Source organism: Meriones unguiculatus, chromosome 19 (genome assembly GCF_030254825.1).
Source record: "Meriones unguiculatus strain TT.TT164.6M chromosome 19, Bangor_MerUng_6.1, whole genome shotgun sequence".
In the NCBI taxonomy this organism is placed as follows: domain Eukaryota; kingdom Metazoa; phylum Chordata; class Mammalia; order Rodentia; family Muridae; genus Meriones; species Meriones unguiculatus.
This window is the reverse complement of record NC_083366.1, coordinates 56,282,996-56,302,162: the sequence shown is the minus strand read 5'-3', so window position 1 is coordinate 56,302,162 and position 19,167 is coordinate 56,282,996. Positions and strand designations below refer to the sequence as shown.

Below are 19,167 nucleotides of genomic sequence, written 5' to 3'. Positions count from 1 at the left end.
CCAGCCCCTAAACCCAAAGGGGTTTCCAGCTCTTAGTGTTTAGAAATCTAAAAGGGGACCTCACCGAACTGGCTGCTAACAGTAAATTAAAAAGGGTTATCACTTATCACTCCAAAAGTGTGTTCCACAAATCTGGAGTGCAGAGAATGGTAACAAAATGACTCTCAGCAAAGCAGTTGCATCGACGAGGTTTCCCCCTGGACTTCTGTCTGCAAAAATGAACCGAAAGACATGAGAAGAGAGCAATGGCTGAGCCTCGCCTGCTCACTTGCTGGCACACAGACAGCGTGAACGGGCCCAGCCACTAGACTGTGCCGCCAACAAGACTTACCTTCCATGCCCAGGAATCAAAATGCATATTTACCTTTTTATTAGTTAAGCACAATGAATCATTATACTTTACTAATATTGGAAAATTACACACTACGGTTACAAATAGCTACATTTTTTCTAACATATACAGTTTTTGAGGGTTAGATTTACACTTTTTTTTAATTATTTATTTATTATGTGTACAATATCTGCATGTGTGCTTTCACATCAGAAGAGGGCGCCAGATCTCATTATAGATGGTTGTGAGCCACCATGTGGTTGCTGGGAATTGAACTCAGGACCTCTGGAAGAGCAGACAGTGCTCTCAACCTCTGAGCCATCTCTCCAGCCCTAGATTTACACTTTTAAGCCTAATGTTCTATCTGGAGAAAACCTGGAAGCTACAGTGGGATTTAGAGGTGAGATTTTTCACCTGTGAAAAGGTGCTAATTTGTGTGTTCTTCCATCCGTGCTAACAGATCTTTACTCATTAGGACATTTAGATACCATTTAAAAGAAAGATAAAATTTATTTCATGATGTCTATGATGATGATGAAAAATTTCAGATAGCAACTTAAAAGTGTGTGCTTGAAAGTGTAAGCAATAGTAAGACCAGGTAGTCCCAGCTCTGGGGAGGCAGAGGCAGACAACACAGCGAAACCCTGCCTCAAAAAAAAAAAAAAAAAAAAAAAAAAAAAAGGAATAGTAATGGGTTGAACAAGTTTGATGATGGTTACAGCACCTGAGCAACCCAGTGAGCACTCTGATGTCACAACAACACCTGGTCTTGTTCACATACAACCCAGCCCTCGCTTCAAGTGCAGCAAGAGGCAGTTTATTCTTGAACCACGTGTGAACAGCCATGGCTGAAAATTCAGGTTGCCAACACCCTTAGCTCGTTCCAAGCTAGGACTGGGTACATGAGATTTCCCCAATGGCAGAAGATATCTCAGTTCAAGCCATTTGTGAAATACATTGTTGGGACCACGTGTGCGTGTGTGTGTGTGTGTGCGTGCGTGTGTTGGGAGGTGGGGACAGCTCTGCAATAGGTCTCACATGCTACCCATGACATCTTAGCGTTTGGGATGGTAGTCACTCATGATCTGATAAGAATATATTTTATGGGTTTTGTTAAATTCAGAGGATATTAGGTCAGACACTGGATGTGGTCCATAAATGACTTTTAAATGGACTACAAATAGACAAAGACGGCTCTGGGCTGTACCGTTCTAACTACATAATCTGGAAGTTCGAGTCAGTCATTCCCGCATGGTAGAATCCTCAACACAGATGCGTTTGGGGTTTTGAGTTTGGGGGTAACTTGACCTTACAGACTTGTTGCAAGTTCTTCAGACCTTTTGAGAACTCAGCCTGCCCATTTAACAAAGCTAGAATGCCAGCCCACACCTCTATAATCCATTTATTTTAGCTCAGCTATTTCAAAATACTACTCTCAGAGGCTTCGAGTCAGACAGTTGACGGGGCCATAGCTTCGAGTGTTGTCATCTACAGTCAGCATGACAGGGACACTGCAACGGCACGTGGAGACATTTCTCACTCTAGAGCTCTTTCTGGATCTTGCCATTAACCATCTAACTCACTTTCCCTCTACTGTCCTCTAACACTCTCCTTGCGGTTCGCTCGCTCTCACCCGCCTTCTCTCAGAAGAAAGCATACTTAAACCGATTGAGAAACTGTCATGCACCGAAAAGTCTCCTGAGAAGCGAGAGGACCCACAAGGTACTGTCTGGCTGCTGTGAATGGGTCAGGTGCTTGGCTCCCTGGCTCTCTTCTAGTCCTCAACCCTAGTCCTGTCACTAAGGCCAGAGTGGGCTGCTTCCAAGTCAGGTCAGGGCGAGTAGGAAGAGCAGCTTTCCATACTGTCCGGAATGCCTTTCTCCCCTCCTTTCAAAGTGTTCTGTGCCTGTCTTCCTAACCAGGCCATAAATTAGCTATGGCAACTTCTAGAAATCAATATATAGAGAGATAGATATATTTATATATAGATAGATAGATTTATATACATAGATATATTTATATATAGATATATTTATATAGATAGATATATTTATATATATAGATAGATAGATCAATATATATATTCTATTGAAAGTAAAGAATAGTCTCTTGCTTTGCAATCAATATTTCTATGATTTTGAAAAAAATAAAATGATGCTCATTTCTTACACATTCACAGTCATTGAAAAGAAAGCCATTGTTAATGACTGTGGTTTATTTCCTGGGGATTGATGTTAGTGCTTTGCAACCAAAGCCAGCAACCAACTTCCAGCTGAAAACTGCGCACAGACAAGCTCTTTAAGCCAAAACTATGTGGTTTTACTGCCAGTTCCTTTTATTCTGAGTACAGTCTTTTGGCAATAGGAAAGCATTGTTTATAAAGCTGCCCAGTGAATGGCCTCTGATATCTGCCATGTTCGCATTTTGCTACTATTCTTATTTTCAGTTAGTTATTAAAGCCAGTTTCTCCATCTTTTGGACGGAAGAGATAATATCATTTCGTAGCTAGGCCTGTCAGCCAGCAGTTACTGCATTCTCCATGGTGAAGAGATAATATCATTTCGTAGCTAGGCCTGTCAGTTACTGCATTCTCCGTGGTGAAGAGAAGGTGAACAGGGATACACTCTGAAGTGGCTCCTGGGTGGGGTCACGGCTTTGAGCTTCTTCCCAAGACTTTTGAGGCTGGGGCCATAGCTCAGCTTATCTAGTGTACATGAAGCTGCAGGTTTAAGTCCCAGCACTGCATAAGCCCAGCGTGGTGGCACACAGCTGTAATCCCAGCACGTAGGACAGTAGAAGCAGGAGGATCAGAAGTTCAAGGTCATCCTCAGTTTCAGAAGTAGCAGGATGGATTAGTGGCCCGTAGTGAATACTGGGGGTGAGAGGGCCAGTCAGTGAGACCACTGTACTTGCATGAATCCATCAGGGTTATACCTTGCACAGACGTAACAGTCACAGGCTTTCACATCCTCCCGGCTGTGATGAGGAAAACTGCTTGACCTTTGTTGCTCTGAGAGGAAGCATTTGTGCCCAGCTCCAAGGAAGAGGAGGCACCCGTGGAAAGTCCACTTCCCCCTCACTGTCTGCTGACTAGTCACCCATGAATAGTGAGGCTGGCTTACTGCTTGGGGGGGACCCTTTCCCCACCTCCTTCCACCCCCCCATCCCTGTTCACTGTGGCCTGTCTCACTTCACTGAAGCAGCTCCTGCTCTACCTTGCTGTGTCCTGCTGCTACTCAGGCAGCCGCGTCCCCAGGGCAGAGCCAAGCACGTCAGGTCTCTCTGATCCACTAACCATTCCTTTGGTGCACTTCTGTGCCCTCCTCCTTCACTGTCTCCCTACTCACAGACTCTGTGCCTTCCTTTTCCAATGTTGATGTTCCTTGTGGTCTGTTCCGGGGCCTATCCATGTTCCTAGGTCCTTCTGCACAGTCTCTGCAAGCCACGGCTGCAGGACCAGAAACTCTGAACATCACTCATCTCCAAGCCAACCAACTCTCTCATCCTGACCTGAGTATCTTCTGTACCTCCTTCCCCAAACCTGACTTTCTCCCATGCAGTCTAAAGCATGCCGCCCAGTCACCTAGGTTACAAACACAGAGGCTCTACCCCCTCTTCCACAAACCCACCTGTTCCCTTCTCCAGCCCTGTACGACTGCGTGCTTCCAACCCTAATCTCTCACTTCCAAAACAGCAGTGACCTTATGACCCGGCTCTGCCTTTAGGTTCACCCATCAACCCATCCTGTGCTGCCTTCAGACTGGTCTTTGATAACAGTGATGATGGCGAGACTGACAATGACGAGCATCTATTGACTGCCAGATTCTATGAAAGAGCTTTCCTATATATTCAGAGCCTAAATCCCTACAAATATGTTTGCTGATGGTGGCTAGACCAGTACAAAAAGGCACAGAGGACACACACACGCACACACTAAGGACTGGTGTCATCAAAAATCAAAAAGACTAGCATGTTCAGGGCTCCGCTCCTGGCTCGGTTCTTTACTAAGTGTGGGAACTTGGGTGAGTCATTCACTGTCACAGAAGCACAGGGGTATAAAAATAGTGCTTCTGAGCGTCCAGGGGCTGAGTGAGAGTTCCTGTGAGCAGCGTAGCTTCGAGCCTAGAACACAGTGGCTCGTGAAACAGCATTTCAAAGTAAGAGGGTAGCATTCAGAGTCACTGTACGGCACCTCAGAGGCCTCCTTCTGACCCAAACTCCCGATGCATCGGCAGGAAACCTTGGGAGCTACACTTACGACCAGACGGGATCCATGCCTTCCTTTCTCAAGAAAGAAGTGGGATCGGCTGGTCAGAGGATCCACCTGGCTCCTCTTGGCGCGACGGCTTCAGGTAAGAGCGGTCTCCCGGTACCGTCTGAGATGTCTGACTTAGGGGAGGCTTTCCCTTCTAGGCCCACGCACGAGGTCTGTTTCCTTGAGGGAAGACTCTTAAGTGAGTCTCACACTACTCAGTCCCAAGTGCCCCCCGCCCCCCACACACAATGGTTTCTGCCTGGTGCTTGGCTCCAGGACAGACTGCAAGGAACATCATCATTGAGAAAGGAAGGCACGGAGCCCAGTGAGGAGAGGTAGATGGTGAAAGTTGGGGGCACAGAAGTGCAGCAGAGGGAGCACTGCTATTGAGGCACGGAAGGCTGAGGCGCCCAGCACTGCCTTGGGGACGCGACTTCCCGGGCAGCAGCAGGACCTGGCAGGGTACACAGCAGCCACTTGCTTCACTGACACACACGACACAGGCTGTGACAAAAATACACTTGGTGCATCCAAAGAGTCCATGAACTTTCTAGGGTGAATGGCGTGGTTACCATCTGCCCTGTGCTCACCCTTGCCTGTCTCCTCCATGGATGAGGAAACTGACACCTAGCATAGCAGTGTTACCCGAGGCCACAGAACTGGTAGAGCCAGGGTAGACACACACTGGGCCGCTCCTCTGAGAGCCCACCTTACTCCACAGTGAGATGTGTGCAAATGTAGTCTTCAGAGCATATGCCTCCCCCAGCCCCTGCCGCCCCCGGTGCTCAGCCTAGAGCGAAATCTTAATAAATGAGGTTTGCTTGTGATTACCCTGCAGTGCTAGCTTGGTGGTTGGGATTCACCTGGCTTTTGTTGAGAAGCAATGTAGGACGACAGGACGGTTGTTCTCCCCATCTCTGAGGCCGCAAGCCAGGCGTAGGGGTATTTATGGGAGGCTGAGGCAGGAGGATCAGAAGCCCTAGGCCTGCCCGGAGCTATGTAGTAAGACAGAGAGAGACTAGATGTATTCCAAGCTTTCTAGATTTGATGATGAGCGTTCTCTAAATTATTTAAATAATTTAAAAGAGATTTCGTTAGTTGAAGCATGTAAAACAAACAGGAAGGCAGATGATCAAAAGTTTGTTTTAGGAGTCCTTGTTATTTCTAAGTCCAAAATGCTCTCCCCACTCACACACAGTCCAACCAGGATCCCACACTGAGATGCCAGGTTAGATTTGCCTGTCTTTTACAGGACAACTGTGACAGCTGAAAAGGGAAAACGCAGGGGCAACAGGTCGCTTTCACCTCTTACCACAGTAGGCTCCTTGAATGATACCTGTTTGCCCTATCAGTCCTAAAAAAAAAAAAAAAAAAAAAGGTTGTTACAATGTATTTCTTCTAAAACAGCATATACCACTTGAGCAAGCATATTATATACAACTGGATTTTAGGGGGCTGCAAAAGCTTTCGACCAGTCATTTACCATGACTAAGCATCCATTTTTAATTTTTTTTTAGTGATTAATTTCTTTTTATTTTATATGCATTAGTGTTCTGTCTGCTTGTATGTCTGTGTGGGGATGCCAGATCACCTGAAATTGGAGTTACTGTTAGTTGTTAGCTGCCATGTGGGTGCTGGGAATTGAACCTTTAAAAGAACAGCCAGTGCTCTTAACTGCTGAGCCATCTCTCCAGCTAAACATCCATTTTTAACATAAGAAACAAAACATGATGTTTAGAAGTACTTCACTATCTGGGTAGTCACTTTCAGAAACTGAGAGTGGGTCCTTTTATTAAAAAAAAAAAAATCTACTAAAGGCTTTTCTGTCTCAAATCTGTGAGATTAGCATGTATATTCCTGTTTTCACTTTTTAAGTAAATTGCTCTCATAAATCTTCATCTATTTGTTTACTCTGCTTATCAGATTTCCCTCTGGGTAGTGATAGGAGGAGAGGCAAAAATAAATAAATAAATAAATAAATAAACATCGCTCACTCTCAAGCAGTTCATGCAACCCATTAGGAAAACATTGCTTTCCATTGTCCCACAAGAAACACAACCAGATTGCTATCATATTTAAATACTATTACAAAACAAGGAGACTATCCCCTCCTCTCTTAGGCTCCCTCTCTGCCCTAATGTCTTCACATGCTCCCATTTAACAGCTAATACTTCCTCATCCCCTGCCTTGAAAGTAACCAGACCAGGGGTGTGGCTTATGTAAACAGCCACCCACAGAAGCCACAGGGCCACGGGAGTGATTTTCCTGAGGAGTCTACATCATGCACCTTAGATAGAGAGGGTAGCCAGCAGATCCAGGAAATGACGGCATCCAAGTTGAACTTGGTGAGTTTATTGGGGGTAACCCCATCACCTGGACTGGGCAGTATGAAGTGACCTGCCAGATCACTGACAGCATGTGTCCTCCCCGCCCCCTAACCAAGGATACTCCATGTAACAGTCTGGATGCCAGTCTGAGCCAGGGCTTTGCCCGTATACCTGTCAGCACCTGTGGACCACAGGCTCATGTGGTTTCCTCCTTCACTCTCAACCTCACAGTGAAGGTCGTGAAAGGCTGGGAAACCAGGCCAGCAAACACATTGTACTGTGGAAGGTACAGAATGGCCGGGTGCCACTCAGCATTGATGCTGAGATTTCTCCAGGAGCATCAGTGGCTGCGCAGTGTGAAAAGATAGATAAAGCCCAGTGCAAAGACTGGTCCCCTCCTCACATAGACTTCCTGTGAAACCTGGCCCTCAGGATGAAGTGAGGAGGACTGAAGAAGACATTCTTGTTCCCTGGATAATAATGCCTTTGTCATTGAAGACCTTTAAGAAATGTCACCTTGTTCAGAATCAAATGTTTAACAGATTTTAGATCTCTCTTGAATCATAGATAATAACCCACTAACACTGGACTAGGCTGTCTCACAAATCTTTACACAGTCAAATACATGAAGAAAATACACCTTGTGATGAGAGGTTTGGGCTCCCTTAGAAATTGCTGGTTGGAGCTAGAGAGGTGGCTCACTGGTTAGTGGCACCTGTGGCCCTTGAAGGTGGCCCCTGGTTCAGTCCCCATCACCCAAAGGGCTGTGCACAGCGCAGGTTCCAGAGATTCCAACGCCCTCTTCTGAGCTCTTTGGGCATTGCACACACATGACACACATACATACATGCAGGCAAAATCCTCATGCACATAAAACAAAAACAAATCTTTTTTTTTTTTTAACAGATTAGGGGTTGGTGTTTTCTCCAGTAAAAAGACGAAGCTTGTGTCACAGGCTAAGGTCACTGATAGTGTTTGTCTAGGTGTCACAATACCTGGCTCCTGCTCCTGGTACTGAAAAAAGAATGGGAGGAAGGAAGGGGAAAGAAAAAGAAGAGAAACGAAAAGAGGAAAACAAAGGGGTAGAACAGGACATCTTTAACCTCAGGATTTAGGAGGCAAATCTCTGGGAGTTCCAGGCCAGCCTGAGCTGTATAGTGGTATCTAAAAAAACGAGTTTTTAAAGAGAAATAGAAGTTCTAGAAAGCATATCTTCACTTGTAAAAAGGGGCTACAGAACTCCCTCTGTACAGCTGCGTGAAGCCAGAGTTCCACACAGTTCCAAGTATGCCTTTAGTACTCATGCCATGTTTGAACATTATTCAGGATGTAACCAAGGTGTGAGATTAGCCACCACCCAGCGCTGCTCAGCGACGAAGGGGACCACAAAAAGCCTCCTGGTCATTTTACTCCCAGTTAGCTAACTAAGAGCCGCTGATCTGTCACCCGACAAGTCAGAAATGCTGCTTTTTGTGCTATGGAAAATTCTAGCAACTGCCCACATAACATTCCACTGGAGGTCCTGCTTCAGCCCGCACGATGGCGAACACCTATAATCAGCCCGGGGTGAACTGACCCTGAATGAGGCCAGCCTGGGCTACATGGCCAAGGGCTTGGCGAACTTGCCTCAAAAAAAAAAAAAAAAAAAAAAAAAGGAAAAGGAAAAGACGCCAAATCTAAACTAAGTATAATAAACCTTAACATTTGCTCCACAGCTTTTAAAGATAAATCCAAACTTCCCTACAAAATGAAGATGAATTGCTTTATTTCAAATTTGATAACCAAATAAATGAAATTCTGGTGTCTTTCAGAATATACCTGGAACACAAAACCTGGCCGAGGCCAGTTTTCAGGACGAACTTACAATCCCACAGCAAAAAATCTCAATATTGTGAACCGCACACAGCCGGTCCCCTCGGTGCACGGGCGGACAGACTGGGTGGCTAAGTACGGAGGTCACCGGTAGGAAGCCCTGAAGCGTGGCTCCGAAGAGGACGGTCACGCCTGGGAGATGTCTACAGTGTCTTTTTCTACCGAATTGCACAAGAAACACCCAACCGTGGGTACCTCAAAGAGCAGACGTCAGCTCCCATTCCCTTTCTTTCCTGGAAACGCGATGCGACATTTCCAGGAAGCAGCGCGGATGCACCACCATGCTGAGACTTTTGAGTGGGACTTTACAGAGTATTGAATAAAGTATTTGCCAAAGTATGAAGTATTTGATCTACAAATTACTGCATAAGTACGTAGGCTTTTAGAGAGTGACTCCGGAGAGTGAGTGCACGGGGCCGCACTCTCGCCTGTCTAAGCCACGGAGGTTCTGGTCCCTGCAGGGACCCCCTGGCCCTAGCAGTTGGCCTCCATCTCGCTTTTCCTGGCGGTGAGGTAGGCCCCTGGGGCTGAGTTACCGGGCTGGCTTGCTGCTCTCCCACCTTGGCAATGCTAACTACCTTTCAGTTTTCTCCATTTGAAACTATGAGGTGAGCGCCCTGGCACATCAGAGCAGGATTTTTCTTAGAAAGAAACTTTCCTCCAGCCCCTGTGAGGCTGTATACACGCCAGTCCGTTTTCAGCACTGTTGCTGGATCTTGACCAAACTGCGAACTTACCAAGACCGCCAGACCCTGTAGCCCGGTGAGTCCCGCACCAATCGCACCCTCTCATCTTTAAGAACGTGCTTGAAAAACGTACCTGATGCTTGTTCACCTGACTCTCCCAACTCCTGTTTCTGTGTGTTTCTCCCAGAGACAGAGGTGAAGCGTGCCAGCTGGTCCCCAGGCAAACTCCTGCTGCTGCAGGTCACTGACAAGGCTCTGACCGTCATGTGACCTTCAGTCACAGGGTAAACGCACTCAGTTGCCATGGCAGAGTTCCATGCACTTCTTCTTAGTTTTGTTACTAAATTGTTTGTTTGTTTGTTTTAATAGATATTTTGAAGTTAGGACTACTTTAAACCTGCCATACGCTGGGCTGGGCATTAGTACTGTTTATTCTTTTGAAAGAATAATGTTATTGCCTACTGATATTTTTATGTATTTATGGCTTTGTAATAGATGCTGATATAACTGGCATCACTTTGTGGGCACTTCCCAGAGGCACATTATCAAATCATATATTTTTGTATAGAAGATATAGTTGTTCATATTTTACATGTTTAAAATGTTATACTTGAAATAGTAATTTATCCTAGTCCTGATGGTTATATGTATTTGTACAATTTTGTTGTCTCAAAGCTAATAAAAATGACTTGGTGTTTCTAAGGAACATGGCCTCTTGAATAGATATATGGTTTAACTAGTGTGTTTTTTTCCATTATTAAACTTTATACTCTGTGGCCCATTTTGTTGCGGTTATTTTTCTTTTCTTTTTTTTAACACAGCATACAATCTGTTCAATATTACGACAACTTTTTTTTAACTGTGTTTTTGTGGCTTTCCCTTTTCCCATCTCCCCTGCCCTTTGGCTGCTCTTCCCACCTCTTTCCCTGCCATGTCCCATCGTCCTTCTGCCCACTGCCAACCTTCCTCATCAACTAACCCTCTCTTGGTCTCCTTTCTAGATCTGTAAACTTCAACAATCCTCATGCTTTTTTTGCATACACACATGTACACATCACAGGCTAGGAGCCACACTGGAGGAAGAGCATGCAGTTTACCCTGTGTTGGGCCACGTTGCTGGATACTATACTTTCTGGATCCATCCATTTTCCTGCAATTTTCATTGTTAGTTATAGCTGGATACTTTTCCATTTCATGTATGCAGCATATTTCCATATCTACTCATCTCCTGATGGATATCTAAGCTGGCTTCGTTTCTTCACTGCCCTAAATATGACAGCAGTGAATGTGTGTGCACGTGTCTCTGGCAGCGGGTAGGTCCTTTGCAGAGGATGCTGTTTACTTTTTTTTTTTTTTTTATGGCAGTTTCAGGTTCACAGAGAGTATAAATTCCCATAGCCCTTCATCCTCCAACTTTCTCTATTACCAGCATCTTGCAGTGCTGTAGTATCTCTCTCTTCCTCCCTCTTCTTCTTTCTCCTCCCCTGCTGGGGACAGAACCCAGGGCTTTACACATGCTAAGCAAGTGCTCTACCACTAAGCCACACTCCCAGCCCCTAGGAGCTATATTTAATGTCTAACTGTTCTCTTTCTAAAATGACCCATAGTTGGAATCACAGAATGTTACTTTTTCAGACTGGCTACTTTTTTAATTTTTTTTTTTTTTTTATTTATAAAGTATTCTGCCTGCATTTGCGCCTGCATACAAGAAGGGGGCACCAGATCTCATTATAGATGGTTATAAGCCATGATGTGGGTGCTGGGAAATGAACCCAGGTCCTTTGGAAGAACAGCCAGCGCTCTTAACCTCTGAGCCATCTCTCCAGCCCAGACCGGCTACTTAGACTCGGCATTGTGCATTTAAAGACCCTACGTGTGTTTCAGCTCCATCCCTTTTTTGTATTTATCTCTGAATCATATTCTGTTGTCACATACTAAAGGAAATCTTCATTAATTCCCTGTTTGAGCAGGGAAATTGCAAGCTCAAGTCCTGTCTGAGACATAAAACAAATTCAAAGCCAGCCTGGGCACTTAGCAAGACCCTACCTCAAAATCAGCAAAAAACGGGGCAGGGCACAGCTCAGTGGTCAGGTAGAGGCACAAAGCTCTGGGCCCAACACCACAAAATGATAAAAAAACAAAACAAACAAACAAACAGTATCTTCTCTACCTTGTTTCTTTTCCTTTGCAAGACCAACATGGTCAGGGTGCATTTTGGCCCGTTCTGGAGGTACTGACCCACTGCTTTGCAACTCTGGGTTGGGGGTGAAGATGGTAGAACATTCGCCTAACGTGAGGCTCTGGGTTTGATGCTCAGCGCTGCTAAACAAAAGCAAACACATTTGTAGCTAAGGTTTGTCTAGCATATGCAAGGTCCTACCTTTGATTCTCAGCATCTCAAATGATATTCAAGCTGGGAATGGTGGCACACACCTGTACTCCCAGATAGCTGGGAGGTTGAGGCAGGAGGATTGTACATGACCAGCCTGGGCAACATGGCCTAACCACAACTCAAAATCACTTAAATCTCATTCTCCAAAGAATGGACCCATGCCGCATACCACTCAACTGTAAATGAGTTTTTTTTCTTTCTTTTTTCTTTTTGTAGTATTTACACCATAGATCTGGTATATCTACATGTGGGAAACAATCATTATGACACAGAACTATTGGAACTTTTCAGTTCTAATTAAATATGCACAACGGCACAGTAAAAACCTGTCCTTTCACTACAGCAGTCACTCTACAGCAGGATATGAAAAAAGATGAGAATATGAGTCAGTGCTCCATTACAGAGACATGCAGCTCAGAATACAGTGCCCTGAGCAGCTACATGGAATTCTCGGTACTATAAGTCTTGGACAATTATGTACACCTGTAGTGCCAGCATTCAGGAAAATGAAGAATTGAGTTCAAGTCCACCCTGGAGTACAAAGCAAGATCCTGCCTTTTAAAATAAATAAATAAAGCCATCCATGTCAAGATATATCCTATGTTATGAACATGTTGCATGTATTCAAAACTTGTATTTAAAGATGAACTAGATGGGAGGCGCATTTTTAATCCTAGCCCTGGGAAGGTAGAGGCAAGGTAGTGAGCAGAGGTAGGCAGCTCAGGCTACAAAGGGAGATTGTATTTGGTGACACAAGCACTAACGGGACAGTAAGCCCCTGTTTTTACTACATAGTGATATTTTAGAAATTCTCAAAGGGTTTTGTGTGCATGTGTTTTAACTGTTGTTGGGTTGTTGTTTTTGCTGTTTTTTGTGTTTTTTTTTTGAGACAGAGTTTCACATAGCACAGGTTAGCTTCAAACTTACAAAGCTGATTATGACCATGACTCCTGATCCTCCCGCTTCTGCATCCAAGGTGCTAGCGTTACAGCCATGACCCACTACATCCAGGTAGTTCACAAATCATTTTTAAAACAAGCTTCCAGATAACATAGAAGGAAATAACCTTTAGTCATTTCAAATGGGAAGTACGACGTTCACAGAATCCCCTCACTGCTCTGCACTGTCCTGACAGCCGCGTCTCAGGCTCCACCCCAGATACCGCTGACAAAGACAACACCAGAGCAATGTTCTTAATAGCAAACTTTATTTTCACTGTGATATAATTTCATAGCAGACCGATGAAAAAGACCCCACATGACAAACGTCAGCAAGAGATTTCACACACTTCAGGGCAGGACGTGTAGCTCTGGGGGACCCTGTTGACACCCAACATTTCACCCCTTATCTGCTAGTACAGACAGGAGAGCCATCATAACACAGGGCTGATGTCAGCTGCTGGTGCTCAGGTTAGACAGTTGCCGCCTCTCAACGGTTAGCACGGTAACAGCTCCTCTGCACCTCGGCGTGCTCAGTGTCCGTTTCTGTAACGTGTCAGAATATGTACATAGTGTGCGCTTATCTCTTCATACACTGTAATGTGGGAGTTTGGAGACCTTCAACTCTTCACGAGCCCACGCAGAGACATGACCACTACGAATGCGGTGAGCTAAGCATGTTAATTCCAAGTTTGGCAACCATCAGCAAACTGCGCAAAGAAAAAAGTCATCAGGAAAAGGACACAACAGGGGATTTTTTTTTCCCCTCCTAAGGAACAAAGCCTGCAGGTCCCTCACAACTGTGTGTGAGGAGAAGTACTAAAGCAGCACAGTCAGGAGGAAAACATCCTCCCCTGGCACAGGAAAACCATGCCAGTATTGTGGCACATGGAAACTCTAGCCCAATGCCAGTAACTTAGAAGGGCTGAGGAAATGAGGGTAAGATAGACGAACACCTCAGAGGCCACAGGGCCAGTTAATGGCTGGTCTCCTGCCTCCCAGTTTAGTGGTTGTGACTATAGTCTATTACAACTGCTTTGTTTCCACTGTAAAAGACTTTCATCAAGAGCATAACCACAGCCAAAGACAAGTGGGCATCTATCTCTCTGAGAAAGGTTTTTTTGTTTTTAATTCTCCTTCCTCCAGAATGTGTTTATTATACTTAAGAACTTGTCAATTTAAGACAGTTTGGTTTAGGTTTTTGCAATTAAATTTAGAAAATGGGATTCAGTTAAAAATTCCCTTTTAGCAAAACTTTCAATGAAGGACACTTGAGGAACTAACAGGAAACCCACGTGAACAGTCTCACGCAGCCACACCCATGAACTTGTGATGATGTAATATAGGGAACTCTAGGAGAGTCCACAGAGAAAATTCAAGATCATCCCTACAATGAATGAATAAATCACTTAAGGACTGAATCAACTACAAAGGCTTTTGTAGCCTTTCCTACTTGTGAGAAACCTAAAAAATGGGAGTTGAAGTCGAGGATGAGAGACTAAATCAAGCACATTTCTAACTGTAGGCAATGTCTTGAGAAAAAAAACTGAACTGTCCACATAAAGAGAAATGCAAGTACCTGGCACCTGCGATTAAACCTGCAGGCATAAATTTCCCAGAGTTGTAGAATCTCATCCCCATAATGCCCGCCAATGTCCCAGATGTGGCTGAGGAAGAAAAATCAGTCATTACATTGACATGCAAGGGAGACAGAAGTGAAGTCCCACCCACCTTTTGAGGCCCCCATCCGAGAATGGGGTGCTAGGCTAAGCTTCATTGCTGCCCACAATATTCAGGTCTAAGGACAAATACCAGCCAAGGAAGGGCCTTCACACCCTGCTATGGTTGACTCTGGATTGCCCCAGGGGCTGATGTTTTGGGTGCTTGGTTCTCATCTTTGGGGAACACTTTGGAGTCTCTGGAGTGGCCAGAAGCAGATCACAAAAGTGGGGCTCTGAAGGATACGTGCACCTGAGGTTTCTCATCTGTTTCCCAACACCCCCTGCTGTGAACAAACCCTCCCACAAAGGCCAGGACCACTACCACCAACATGCATTCTACCATGATGGCCCTCTGAAACCAGGAGTGACTGCTCTGTTGGGTGTTTTGTCACAGTGATGAAAAATGACAAGTTTTGTATAGATACAGGACCTTGGGAGACTGAAGAGAAGCATTCCATGGGCAAGGGGACAAAAATGGAGACTGAAGTGACTCTATGGTGTGAGAGAGGAAGAAATGAGGGAAAGTGTAAGTGAGTATACAGAGAAGCTCCTGAAAGGGAAGGAAAAAGCCAACAATTGAAGAGGAAGAGGGCTCACAGGTCCTTCCTCTTCTAAACGGGTCAAAGTTGACCACACGTGAACTTTACATGGAGGGATCCTACACGGGGATGCAAATACATGACAGTTTACAGTTCAGGAGCTGCCTCGGAAGAGGAGGGACATGGAAGGAGGGATGGCCTGGGAGCTGAAGGCTGGAAGGGAGACACTGATTAGTGGTGGCTCTTTTGTTGTTTTCCTCAACCAAGTACTCACGGGATCACCTGAGGAGCGCATGCTGGGATCAGAGAGACTGAAGGGGCCTGTGAGCCATTCCAAAGCAGAATGCTCAGAAGAACTGACACCCACTGCATTCTCGTTCCTCGGATTTCCCACGGCTGGCCTCCCTGCCTCCCTCCCCCACAGCTGGTGTGCGGAGGCCGCTCTGCGACGCTCTCTGTGACACCTTTGGGGTGGCTGGGGGCGCATGTGTTCTTACACTATGGGTGTCACAGCCCTGACAATGGCCAACACAGGGGTGGAGGTGTTAAGAAGCTATCTTCTCTTTCCTATTCCCGCCCGGGCTACACCCATGACACTTATCTACAGTTCCAGAGTCACACTGCCTGACATGCCAGTGAGGCTGAATGCTCCCCAAAGGCAAGGTCTGTCTGTCTACTATGAAAGAAGAAGAGAGATGTCCAAATGGGAGAAAGGTTATATGGACTCAGGCCTCACGGGATGTGTGAGATTTCTCTATGTCTCAAAGTCTCAAGCAGGCTATCTTTAATATGAAGCCTCAATAGTTAACACGCACTGTCTTGTCCAGTTTAAGCCAAATATCACAGAAGGGTCAAATCCGCGCAGTATGATAGCCTTCTGTATTCCGTATATAAAAGGGAAACAACCCAGGGTTCCCCACGATGAAACCCACCTATACCATGGCAGAAGCAGGTGACTTGGTAATGAAAAGAACCTGTCACAGCCACCCATCGGGGTCTCAAAGCCAAGCACAACATAGTGGCAGGGCCTGACGCAAACCTACCTAGGAAGACCCACACATTCCTGGGATCCTGAGACAGCTGATAAGCACCCAGGCCTGCCAGGCCCCCGAAGAAGAGTCCGGCAGCCAGAGACGGCACACTACCTGGGGAGAAGCAGACAGGCATGCACCTGTGTTGTAACGTCAGGCATCACACAGAGCTTCCATGAGACTCCCCTCCCCCCCGCACGGGAAAGCTGCAAAAGAGAGGCTGTCGTCACGAGGCTTACAGCCACAGTGGTCCCAGCGTGGGGGAGTCTGAGGAGTCTACCAGAGAGGTTGGGGACTTACCACCCAGCCCTCTCTCCTTTAGGAGGGGTCTGATTCTGTACAGTGCTTGTCTGGCCCACACAAGGCCCTGGTTTGGGTCTGGTGTTAAGCAGACAATAGAATGAGCAGGAACAAGGTTTCCTACTTGAGGAGCCGACAGATGGCAGGCACATCAGGCTCCGGTGTATGGCAGTGCATGATAACCACCGCCCACTACCACCTCGGCCTATCTGTACGTAAAGGGGGGGTGGGTGGGAGGGGGAGACTGCCTGGCTTAGCTCAGCCAGATAACCAGAGGCCAGTGCAGGAAGAGCCTGACTATGCGGCAAGCTTGAGCCAAACAAGCTTGGGCTTCAAGGACCCTGGGGACTCACATTTCACTACACGGAAGTGACAATTTCTATAAAGTAACAGGAAGGGCTTACCTGCTTTTGCATAGCCAATAATCCCGCCGGTAGCAACCAGGGCTGCATAGCCGAAACCAAAATAATGTAAAGGCACCCTGAAATGGCAAAGGGGAGAAGCAGCCGGTACCAATCAGGTTTAAAAAACACAGATCACAGAATCTCTGAATGGGGCCGGTGTGATGCTCAGGATTGGTAAGTGTGCCCCCACAGCTGGCAACCTGAGTCTGATTACGTCACAGGGAATCTACACAGCTGAAGGAGAAAACCAACTCCCGCAAACTCCTCTGACCCTTATGCATGCAGCATGGCCCAAGCGCATCCACATAAGTAAATAAAAAAGTGCAATTTTTAAAATCGTTGGCTGGGACCAAAAGGTTGTCATTTCCAGCAAATCCTGTCACCATACAGACAGAGGCGGGGTGACAGGCCTAGTCACGGAACTGGCCCTTGGATTCAAATCCACCACCCAAGTCCAGGGATCACGCCACAATCCATGCTGCCCCTCGGCAGTGTCAGGCTGAAGGCTCTTGTCATGTGCTCTGGTTCTAAAAGCTCCAGGTTATTCTATTCCTATGCACTGGGCACTTACAGTGGGCCACTGTCCTTCTGCATTGTTCAGTCACTTGGGAGACCACACCAGGCCTGCACCTGTGGAGGAGGGGTCAGGGCAGTTAAAACATGAAGGCCTCTAGCAGTCAGAAAGAAATGAGTTCAAGGTACAGCTCTGGGTGTGGACACAACAGGCCTTTGGGCACACGGCTTCTAGTGGCCCAAGCTCTGTGAGCCGGTGAAGGTAACTGGGTAACAAAGCCCTTCCGTGCATACCAAGTGCTGGAGAGGCACCAAGCATTTTTACTACAACCTCCGCTGTAGCACAGACCCACACAAGTGAGCAGGAGTCACTGACCAGCTCTGGACAGGTTCCAAGCTGTCTCACCAGTCAGCTGATTGCTAAATCAGAAACCAAATGGCCTACGCCTCAACTCCTCTTAGGGTCTCCGAGGGTCAGGATGACCGCTGCTTTCTCTTAAATGTCCTCAATATTTGCATACTTTTAGAAACCCTTGTATCCGACCCTCAGCTCCTGTTAGGTTGGGGAGAGCGGGAAACCCGAGTCACAACTGCACTGGACCCTACCCGCCCTACAGAGTAACTCCTGCTCTCTTACAGAAAAGCGCTCCAAAGCGAAGAAGCAGCGCACGCGCGTTTAGGTTTCCACTCCGGAACACAGGGTTAACAGAACGCTTTAGAGGCCGGAAGCGAGCTCAGCAGAGAGTGCACGGGAGAGGCCCGCGCGCCTGCGGACCAGGCAGTCGCGTGCCGAACAGTTCCCGAGTGGTAGAATCGGCAAAGTAAGAACACACCCAACACCGGAGCCCGAGCCCGGAGGTCTGCGCTGGAGGACGAGGAACGGAGGTCAGGAGCCGGGTCTGCACACGTCACGGCGCTCGCTGCGTCCTAGCAGGAAGGGCGGGGCTTGAAGGACGGGCGGGGCCTAAGGGGAGAGGTTGGGCTGACCTAGGGTGGGGCTTTAGGCGAGAGGGGCGGGGTTTGTAGTTACGCAGGGAAAGGGCCCCCAGCGTTTTGCATTCCCCGCAGAGGTGGTGCGGGTTCGGTTGCGGGGTCTGTATCCCTCCCCCCGCCCCCGCACTCTTTGTTGAGCCCGGAGGCCCGAGGACACCGCGAGGCGGTGAGAGGAAGGCGCAGGTCTTGGCACGTAAACTGCCGTTGGGTGGATGAGATGGAGGGGTAGTTAGCAAAGAGTAACGTCGACCCAACACGAAAAATCAGACCAGATGGACCTGGCCAGTGTTGTTAAATCAAACGTTTACATCTAATGTTTTTATCTGCATAAATGCCACAGGATGGAAGCCCTTGGGATGCATTCCTTGAGTTACAGTAACATAGATAGCAGCTGGAAAGTGCCCAGGATACCAAAGAAGGAAATCCTTCACATGTCCCCACAATGGCTGTAGATATTACGGGAGGGAAGAAGAAGAGCAAAAGGCAAAGTCCTAGGCTTGAGCATCATCAGCAACAACTGTATTCCTTGGCTGGATGCTTCCAAAAACAGGGCAGGGTATGTCCTCTGCAGGCCCCTTCACCGCACGGCAATGTGGAGTTTGAGGGGAGGGTTGTTTTGTTTTCTTTCCTTTTGATGGAGCTTGGAGTTGTGGGTTACTGTAGCTTGCCTTATCTTTCACCTTCCACCGCTCTCCAAATTCTCTTCTGGGTAGCATTGACCTTAGGTCAAACAAACCTGGAGTTCGAGGCTAGACCTTACTCCTCCTAGCTAAGGGTCTTTCATCACTGCTCTCTCTGATGGAAATACTCTTCTTATAATCTGAAACTCAACCTCATCTCTTGGGTTGATGGACAGCCAGCTTCT

General features: G+C 46.8%; 2 protein-coding genes across 5 annotated transcripts in view; one reads left to right on the top strand and one right to left on the bottom strand.

The window, feature by feature from the left end:
• Mak (male germ cell associated kinase) overlaps positions 1–10,168 on the top strand; it is a 47,875-nt gene extending 37,707 nt beyond the window's left edge. For 2 of the 3 annotated variants that reach the window (XM_060372514.1, XM_060372513.1), the window contains exons 13-14: positions 4,567–4,683; positions 8,725–10,168. In XM_060372514.1, coding sequence (XP_060228497.1) covers positions 4,567–4,683; positions 8,725–8,879 — 272 coding nt within the window. In that variant the 3' untranslated portion in view covers positions 8,880–10,168. Of the gene's footprint in view, positions 1–1,978; positions 2,054–4,566; positions 4,684–8,724 lie in introns of all 3 variants that reach the window. The other variant, XM_021647293.2, reaches the window with a different exon arrangement.
• A 2,883-nt stretch (positions 10,169–13,051) lies between these two features.
• Positions 13,052–18,280, bottom strand: Tmem14c (transmembrane protein 14C). Of its 2 annotated transcripts, none has more exons than XM_021647296.2 (6): positions 18,143–18,280; positions 17,368–17,426; positions 16,797–16,873; positions 16,105–16,206; positions 14,381–14,468; positions 13,052–13,511 (listed from the first exon to the last, which is right to left on the bottom strand). In XM_021647296.2, the coding sequence occupies exons 2-6, from the start codon at positions 17,388–17,390 to the stop codon at positions 13,457–13,459; spliced, it is 345 nt and encodes a 114-aa protein (XP_021502971.1). In that variant the 5' UTR covers positions 17,391–17,426; positions 18,143–18,280; the 3' UTR covers positions 13,052–13,456. The 2 variants fall into 2 exon arrangements, with proteins under 2 accessions (XP_021502971.1, XP_021502970.1); XM_021647295.2 differs by having other exon boundaries at positions 17,947–18,243.
• Between the last annotated feature and the right edge of the window lie 887 nt (positions 18,281–19,167).

Excerpts from the sequence above, each read along its gene's own strand:
- Tmem14c (XM_021647296.2), bottom strand. The coding sequence starts at position 17,390 with ATGCAGAAGGACAGTGGCCCACT. Across the intron at positions 14,469-16,104 it reads GAATGTGTGGGTCTTCCTAG|CCACATCTGGGACATTGGCG; the intron begins GTAGGTTTGCGT and ends TTTCTTCCTCAG. Across the intron at positions 13,512-14,380 it reads GGTTTAATCGCAGGTGCCAG|TTTGCTGATGGTTGCCAAAC; the intron begins GTACTTGCATTT and ends TTCTTTGCGCAG.